This window comes from Nymphaea colorata, chromosome 5 (genome assembly GCF_008831285.2).
Source record: "Nymphaea colorata isolate Beijing-Zhang1983 chromosome 5, ASM883128v2, whole genome shotgun sequence".
NCBI classification, from domain to species: domain Eukaryota; kingdom Viridiplantae; phylum Streptophyta; class Magnoliopsida; order Nymphaeales; family Nymphaeaceae; genus Nymphaea; species Nymphaea colorata.
Genome location: NC_045142.1, coordinates 1,905,708 through 1,915,310, shown reverse-complemented (window position 1 = coordinate 1,915,310; position 9,603 = coordinate 1,905,708). Strand labels below are relative to the sequence as shown.

Below are 9,603 nucleotides of genomic sequence, written 5' to 3'. Positions count from 1 at the left end.
TAATGGCAGAAAACAAAACAAGCAAAGTAAACCAACAAAAAATTGACTAATAGCAAGCTACAAGTTGTCCAGCACCAGCATGGATTTTTCAACAGGCTTTGTCCTAATATGTGAAGTCCACTAGCAGGGAAACTCGCTTCCCAGCTTTGCTCTCTTTCATTTCTCGTTTCACGACGCTTCCCCGCTTAATCCTATCCATTATTCGAGACATTTTTCACTTCACTTCTCACCTATCTTGGTAGATCAGATATAAATACTCCGCTTGTTTCTGCAACTCAAAGTTAGTGGTAGTTTCATCATTTAAACTCTGAACCCATTAATATCCTTCCATTTTCAGGCATCCCTTTGGCCAAAAAACCCTAGAATTCAGGCTATAGTGTTGGTAACTTTCAGAAAATCCAGCTCTCATAACTAATCTCTCTCTCTCTCTCTCTCTCTCTTTCTCTCTCTCTCTCTCTAGTGTCTCTCTGTATAGAACTGGAACTAGAGGAGGAGCTATTAATGGCTACAACCAACCACCCATTTCCGTTCCCTGCTTCCTGCTAAAGTTTTAAAGTCAAAGAAACACAGAGGGAAGCAACAGGCCTTAGTTTTAGGTCGTATGACGAGGGGCAGGGAGGCATGCAGACGAGAGTTTTAAAAATTTCTAGATACGTGATGTCTGTCTAGGGCTCACCGTCAACAATAATAGTAAATACCATACAGAAGAAGAAACAAAAAGGCAGGAAGGAGCGAAGGCTTTTCCGGGGATGATGTAATAATATTCCCTTTGGTGTTATATTAAATGGATGTACCACAATACTATATTGAATTGATTCCCCCAAGGGGAATAAATTTATACTCTTAGCCGGTAGGTGTGATTTCTACAACCTTTAGGTGTGAGGCAAGATAGAATTTATATACGAAAGATACCCTTCTGGAAATGAGCATCTGTTCATGCTAAAATCCAGAGAAAAGGGAATCCATGTACCTCTCCCTCACCCCCTCTTTCTCTCTCTTAAAACACATGTCGGTTTATACCACTGGAATGTCAGTATTCTCTGGTCAGACTAGAAAAGAATAAGGAAATTAAAAAGAGACAAACTCTGCATGGTTATTCCTTTTTCACATGCAGTTAGTTAACTATTTTAAACATATTATCTCTGCATGGTTATTCCTTTCTCCCATTCAGTTAGTTAAATATTTTATCATGTAGTGGAGTATAGTAACTGGTGCTTCTTGTGTAATCCCACTTCGGGTTATCGAGCTTTAATGCACTGTAGTGACTGTGACTACTACTTACACTGGAAGGAGAACCTCAAAGGGTTCTCAATTTTATGAAAGTATCTCATCATCCTGCCAAATAGGCGGTTCTTTTGTTCAGGTTTACTGTAGATCTACGAAAGCTACACTGATCGATCAATAATTCTGTTGAGTGTGCAAATTGAGGAATGAGTTCATGCCACTTCATTAGGAAGGTGAAAAATGGCAATTCAACTCCAGACTGGTCCATGCTTCTTCTTCCCATTTGTTCTCCCACATAAAGTGATCTCAAGAAGAATCTAGAGAAGAAAAGGAGAAGATAGAACTTAGAATTGGAAACAGAGATGGAGACACATAGAGAAAGAGAGAGAGAGAAAGAGAGATGGGAAAAATCAGCGGCGGAGATACATGGGGGCTGGCATGAGCTGCTGCCTATACCAGCCCATCAAAAGTTTCATAGCCAGAGTTGGGCTGGTCACTCGAGTGTCCCTTAGCCAAGAAAATCCTAGCTTCGCCGCTGGAAGTGGAGGGAGAAAGATTCGTAGCACTTCAGTAGAAGGGTGGAAGATGGCAATAAACTTCAGATGGATCCAAGCTTCTTCTTCCGATTTGTCTTCCCACATAAAGTTTCGAGAACAAATTAACTAGAGAAGAAAACGAAAACAAATGAACTTAGATAGATTGTGGAGAGAGAAAGAGAGTAATGAAAGGCGAAAGATGGCAACAGAACTTTCAGACGAAATCCAAGTAAGCAACTTCTTTCCATTAGTTTTCCCATATAAGTTTTCAAGAAGAAATATAGAAGGAAAAGGAAAAAACTGAACTTATTATAGATTGGTGGAGAGGGTTAGAGAGAGAGAGAGAGAGAGAGTGAGGAGATGATCAGATTTCTTCAAGCTATGCCTCGTGCCTCATGATATATTTTTACACATCATAATCAAAGAAAGAAACAAAGAAAAATTCACCAATAACACGTCCATTACAGAGATGATCGAAAGAAAGAAAAGAGAAATAAAAGAACATGTTTTTCCAATTAAAACACACATACGAGATCTGCAGATTCGTTTTACTTGACCTTGGGCCTTTGCCCAAGCCTGAGCTCAAGATCCAGCTCCTCAATGACTAACTGCGTTCTACCCAGAACCTCAGTTTGAAGACAGTGTTGCCCAATAAGGGCTTCAGATGACACAGTACTCTGCCTGATGAACAATGGCAAAGTGCTAGTGGTGGAGGTCCTTGCTTTCTTCCTGCTGACAGCACCTTCATCATCACTGTCCAAAGCCTCCAAATCGACTTTCCGGCGCCGGCAGAATGAATCTGATGAACCATTTTTGTCCTCCTGCTTTGGGGCATCACAATTGAGATCCCCCTTGAACTTTGCATCAACAGGAACAGAAACTATCTGAACAGTGAAAGGGTTGGAGACCTTGGTAGAAGAAGGAAACGAAGATGGCTTTTGGCAAGAAAGGGTGAGCGTCTGTTCACAGAAATTGCCATTGGACTCATTGCAGCAGGAGGTAGGTGGTGCAGAAGCCTTAGTGGATGGAACAACACTGGGATTAGGGTTAGGGTTAGGGTTAGGATTAGGGTTAGGGTACACAAGGGAGCATACCTCAGGTTGGTATTGATGAAGATCTAAGAAACCACATGGGTTATGGCTTCCTTCATTCTGCAAGCTTGGAGATCTCCTCAGTCTGGCTCTATCTCTCCTGTGAACATTCATATGGCCACCTAAGGCCTGAGCTGACCTGAACTCTCTCCTGCAGAAGGTGCAAGAGTAAGACCTGGGAGGCCATATGCACCCTCCCAAGAGACCAGATGAGTCTTCTGCAAAAGCTTGCTCCTCCCATGAAGAGCCATGGAAAGATGCAGCTGATTGATCCCTTGAAACACCAAAATTTCTCCTGCTCCAAGTCCAATACCTGGTGCCTTCCATGATCTTCCTCAAACCATAGACCTCCTGCTAATTTGCCCCCTCAGTAGAAACCCATCTGGGATTTGGTCACAGAAGGAAGGAAAAATGTGGACACAGACAGAAGAAGCATCTGTGTCTTGGTTGAAAACCAGAGGACTTAGACAACAGACCACCTATGACAAAAGCACCAGGCTGAACAAGGAAATCTTCTTTTTGCCAATTTTGCTACAATGCCAAAATAGAGAGAGAGAGAGAGAGAGAGAGAGAGAGAGAGAGAGGGAGAGAGACAGAGAGGGGGGGGACAGAGAAAAAGGAAGTGAGAGATAGAGGGTTTGACGATTGGTGCATTATGAAGCCTTTCCTTCTCACTTTTCTCCTTTTTTTAATAAGAGTGGTAGAAAAGACACTTAACTTAGGTGAAATGATCTAAGATAGTGTCACTAATTTCACTGTCTGTTGTGGTAATCTCACAGGAGGATAGCACACAAAACATTCAATCATTCTCTTTATTCAAACACCAAGGCTCGAATTAAATAATGCCAATTTATTGCTAGAGACTTTGATTATTCTTTATTTCTTGTCCTTCTTGTGGATATGTATGGAATCCTTGCTCATCAGTTAGAGATAAAGTCAAGACATTGAGTCAAGTAAAGCAATACTTTTGGGCACACAGTACATTATAAACATATGTATAATGTATATAGGTACAACTGGTGTCGTAATGGAAAAATGAGAATCAACTTGGATTTACAGTCATATAGTGTCACCTGAAAATTAGAGAAAATTTTAACTTTGTCAATACTTTTCCTTGGAAAAAAACAAGCACATCAGTTAATAAGCCAAATAAACACGCGACCTACGCTTAATTAAATACTCGAAATCAAATAGCAAAATAACAAAGAACACTAGTTAATTTTTTTGGGCTAGAAAAATACTAATCAAGTCTATCAATCAGCATGTGATATGGCTGTATTTAACAGTACTGCTATATATTGCTGAAAAGATGACAGATCCCTTGTCGAATGGGACCAACATCTAGTTGCAGTCATTCAGGAGGAGGAACAAGGAGAAGGTCTAGAGATCACCCGACAATGCTCTTGCCTAGTGAGTTATCTACTATGATAGTGACTTTATGGTCTTCATCATTTGATTTAATAGTAGCGAAATGTCACCTTTCAAGAGGTTTAATTTTCTTGCAAGTTGCCATCATCTACCACTTGCAACTAGAAATGCAACACGCCTCTTCGAGGAAGTTGCTGTGACCCTATCATAAATGTATTATTGTTATTGTTATTCATATTTTTCTTGATCTAAGGTTGTTCAGTTATTAGTGCAAATATATTCTTTTGAAAATTTTATGTCAACCAATGAAGCTTTAGGTTGAAGAAGGGAGTTGCATTCGTGTGGCGCTTAGTTTTAGACTTGAAGGTTTCTTACTTTTACCAAGTACTGAAAAATCAATACATAAAGTTGGCTCCTCATTAAGGGTTTGCAAATATAAGGCACTTGATCAAATATAATTTTGGTATATCCATTTATGCATTGTTCTCTCTTGGTGTTCAAAACTTATGTATATAACAAAACAACTGGCTGGAAGCATTTCATCCATGCATTAACATTTTGAGTTTCTGAAATATAATACCAAACCGATGGCAGCATTAATTTCTTCATGTTGTTGCAACTTGTCTTAATTAACAATCATGGATGCTCCTTCCTACTAAATACATGGGCAAAATCCAAAGGAATCTTAAGCTTTCTAGCACTAAGCAAGGAAACTTGAAAGGAAGTGGACACATTCAACTTGAGAAGCAAAGCTAAACATTATCCTTGTATAAGGAAGCAACAAACAAGCTAGAAGGGCTTTTATATTAAACTGAATAGCCCATACGCCTGTAAAATTCTTAAATGTCTTACAGAAAAGAACTGATAGCAATCATTTATGATGAAAAACATGTCATGAGCAAGGCATGCTTTTGCCGAAATGTTGTGACATGATTCTCAACTAACTAATGAAAAGATGCCAAGTGAAAAGTTTGAGCTAATTTCAACATGAATGTTCAGGAGATATGCTTTCTACATGCTATTCGTTGAAGGGTCTCATCATACATATTGCCCCGAAAATGGACTGCATGATGAATTCATGAGTATTTATCTTCAACAATAAGCAATTGACTGAATAAGTTGGTGAAGTTTGTTATTTCATGAGCCTAAACTACATATTACTCCATGGCCTTTAGTGGAAAACAAGAGTCTCTTGGGCTAACAACTTGTACCAAGATGATCATCCATTTCAAAAGTCAGAAAAGTACGCCAATTTGGAGGAAAAAATTATTTGCTGTTCCAAATTGGAATCCATATCTAACAAAAGTTGTTAAAAAGCCAACAATTTTTTTTTTGTTTATATATTTATATACTTCAAATATGCTGTCAAAACTCAACAGAATAGACTAATTGGATCAAGGACAGTGATGAATCTTATTTTAAGAAAAGAATCCAACAAAGATCTGTTGATTTTGAAATTTTAAAAGTTCAGACATGTGTCAACACCTAACATGTAAAAAATCAATAGTAGTGAGTCTCTAGTAACTCCACATATTTGTCCAAACGACCAAATACGACTCTCTTCTACCAGTTCATGTAACGCCATAGATGGGTAGGGTTTGCAGACATTACAATAATTGGGACAACCATGATACCTAACTGAAAACACGTAAAATATCCCTTATATATCACATCTTTACTATGAAAACCTGCATTAATGCTTAAACTAAGGTACATGCGCCATGTTCATCTTGTTTTTCAAGTGGTTGCATATGAGAGAGAGAGAGAGAGAGAGAGAGAGAGAGAGAAGGGTACTAATTGATGGGTTGCAGCTTGTTGCTTCATGGAAGCTGAATGGAAGCCAGAAATGAATTACTGCTCTTCTTTTTGTTTTTCATTTTTGACCTAATTTTAACATTAACTTGTTCTTGGTAACAAAGTTTAAAATGTTAATTAAGTGTTTCAGTTTCTGAAAATCTTACTTGTCCGTTTCATTTTAAGCTTAATCTTTTGTTGGTGAAAGAGAAGTTGCCCAAATCAAGCGTGATCATTTTGATACAGTATCTTCTGGATTGTCCAAATCATACATGATCTAAGTGATTCTATATAGATTAATTACAATGTTCTAGACTTTAGCTAGCAGTAGAAAAAAGAGGTCTATATTCTGACGTTAGAGCTAATTAAACGGGCGCAAGGTAATTTTCTGCCTGTCCAATTTTATGAGAACCGTGAAATCTTCTCCTTGGTCAATGAAAAAAACGCTTCCTGATCGAGAAGGACTACAAATTTCAGAGCGTATGGAATACGTTAACTAGAATAAATCTCAAGGGCTCGATCATACGAATACGTAAAAATTTCTAGTCATCCCAAGGGAAAGTAAACCATACAAACCCTTATAAAGCCTGAGCTGGTTAGTACAGCGGATGGAGTAGGGGTGGTAGGCGGCTGGTTTTCATTTCAAATTCGTAGATTGTCAACCTTTTGAGCTATAAAAAGGAGGGACACCAGTATGTAAGTTGAAGTATTGCTAGAGTGTACTCTAAAAAACCAAAAGCAGACCTAGGATGACGTGGGAATATAGAGAAAGGGTGGAAGCTTTGGTTCTCTTGTTAGGCGATATTAGGGGCGGAGCCAACAAGGGGGCATCAGGCGCCTTGGACCCCCCTCAATTTGTTTTTTAAATATACATATAAATTTTAAAAAAATTTATGTATCCTATGTTTGAAAATGATATACAGTCAAAATTTTGAAACTATAATTCAGCTTCCATCATAAAGAATTCCTAACCATAATTCGGCCCCCACCATAAAAAATTTCCGGCTTCACCCCTAGATGGTAAGATGAATTTGCTCTTGCTCCCCCAACCTTTTATCTTCTGCACACATGATGTTGCAGTATGTAGAGTTGATTCTCTCCACACCGACACACGTTTTTATGTGTGTGTTTGTGTTAGATGAGATACGTTAAAGCAGGGATTGGTCTTACCAAATTCTATATATTAACAGATCTTTTAAAGGACAATTACATAGATTAGTTATAATGCCCAGCTGTCAAAAAAAAAAACTTCCTTGTAATTACAAAAATATTTTCAGGAAAGTGCAATCTTCTGATGTTAGAGATAATTAAACGGGCGCAAGGTAATTTTCTGCTTGTCCAGTATTATGCGAACCAGGGGCGGAGGGAAGGGGGGGCTGCCTAGGCATGGCCCCACCCTGGCAAATGAAAAAAAAAATTACATTAAAAAAAATAAATTTTTTAAGTGCGCAATGTATTTTTTAGAGTTGAATTAAATTTAGCCCTACCCAGATCTAGAGGTTGGACTGCCGGCTCGTCCCTAAGGAAAATTCTAGCTCCGCCCATGAAGCGAACCGTGAAGGACTACAAATTTGAGATAGTATGGAAATGTCAAGGGCTCGATCATATGAATATGCAAAGTTTTCCAGTCATCCCAAGGGCAACAAATGATGTTGCAGTATGTATGGTTGACCTTCTCTACACTCACTGTGCGTATGTGTGTTATATGGGATGCGTTAAACCAGTCTCAATGTGGGATTGGTCTACCAAATTCTATATTGTTACATTTCTTTGAAAAGACAGTTACATATGTAATTAGATGAGCTTTGGAAGCCAAAATGATTCAGATAAAACATATAAAATTTTATCTACCATATTTAGTAAACATCAATTTCAATACATGCTCTTTTTTATGAATAGGCGACATCTATAAGGTAGACTGAAGAAAAACATGTGTCAAAAACCTAAAGAAAATGGACTAGCCGGACCATTCCCAAAGTATGAGTGATCGAACATACGTCTCTGACTCTCTATGTGGGTGTGGGTGTGCGTGCTTGCGCGTGTGGGTGTGGGAGAGGAATGCCTAGGATCACCAGTGCGTGTTTCATAGTTGAATTGGGTAATATTTACATGTTCTACTGTTTTCTCACAAAACCAAGCATATAAATGTGACTTGACATGTAAAAAGGTTAGAAATATATGTAAATCTTTCTCTTTCTTTCTTTCTTTCTTTATATATATATATATATATATATATATATATATATATAGAGAGAGAGAGAGAGAGAGAGAGAGAGATTGTAAATACAGACCTCCTAATTTAGATATAAAATATGTTGTAAACAAAATGTGAACATTCTAATATCCTCATAAACCATACTTCAATATAAATCACGTTTTAGTTCAAGTTATTTTTCAGCAGTTCCCTTTTTTATTATTAGAAAAGCATGATCAAAGAAAAAAATGATTAACTTCATACACGTTTCTCATTATATAACTCTTAAGATCATATCTATAAGGTTCTATTGCATTAAAAAAAACTTAAATAATCATTTGTAATAGGTCTAGGTTTTGTCTCTTACTTAAGTGGTATGATATTTGCCCATTTCTCTCTCTCTCTCTCTCCTTATATATATATATATATATATATATATATATATATATATATATATATATATATATATATATATATATATATATATATATATATATATTCTTGGAGCTGAATTGTGTGGATGCATAGTAAAGAAGCTAAAATAAGTCAATCTTTTCCTCTCCTGGCTGGTTCTTCTATCTATATCTACATTAACATCAGAGTGACATGCACCTTTATGCTCTCTGTATTCTCCTCCCCGCGGCCCTTTCTTTCCCTCTCTCTCTCTCTTCTGCGTGTTCCCTATTTTTACTTTATTAAGTGACAGTTTGCCACTCATTTTCTTAATTTTCTTAATGCATTTTCCATTTTATAGAAACAAAGTAAGAAGTAAAAATAAAAATCAGTCTCTAATTTTTTAAAAAATGGAGTGTTTGCAAGACATGTATATACTTGCTATTAATATCAATAAAAGTTCCCAATAAAAATCAATCTTTATTTTTTTTTAACGTTTACTTAAGAAAATCTGCCTTTACGATAAAACCTTCAAGACATCACCTTAGCCTCAAAGGTTCCCGCTTAGTGTTGTGCCTACCAAAAGTGACGTGGAACTGTGTTGATTCTTGAACCATTATAACATGTTATGCTCGCCAACAGCAGAGCTACCTACGTGTGAGCGTGTGTGGGCAGCTGCCCACACAGGCCCACTCATTTTCAACAGTCACCGACTATTTCAACTTTGTTTCACGATGAAACCGAGTGAATTAATTCTAATTGAAATAAAGAAATCAGAGCGGCTAAATCTTTCCCAGCAGTTTGTGTTTTCGACGGGAACCATTAAAGTGTAAAAAACTGTTCAACGAGAAAGCGAATTTTAGGAACCGGAATCGTGTTCCACGGCGTCAGCCAATTCAGTAAGGAGACAAATTAGTAGGAAGGGTAGACTGGATCGCACGTACAAAAGCTAAGTTCGAGAAGAGACTGGGCAGCTGCTTGAACCCAGCTAGCTTGGCGAAAG

At 37.6% G+C, this 9,603-nt stretch overlaps 1 protein-coding gene across 1 annotated transcript; it reads right to left on the bottom strand.

The window, feature by feature from the left end:
- Nucleotides 1–2,085: 2,085 nt before the first annotated feature.
- LOC116254884 (zinc finger protein 10-like) lies at nucleotides 2,086–3,454 on the bottom strand. Its single transcript, XM_031630515.2, has one exon. The coding sequence runs from the start codon at nucleotides 3,176–3,178 to the stop codon at nucleotides 2,309–2,311; it is 870 nt and encodes a 289-aa protein (XP_031486375.1). The 5' UTR covers nucleotides 3,179–3,454; the 3' UTR covers nucleotides 2,086–2,308.
- Nucleotides 3,455–9,603: the final 6,149 nt, after the last annotated feature.

Excerpts from the sequence above, each read along its gene's own strand:
- LOC116254884 (XM_031630515.2), bottom strand. The coding sequence starts at position 3,178 with ATGGAAGGCACCAGGTATTGGACTTGGAGCAGGAGAAATTTTGGTGTT.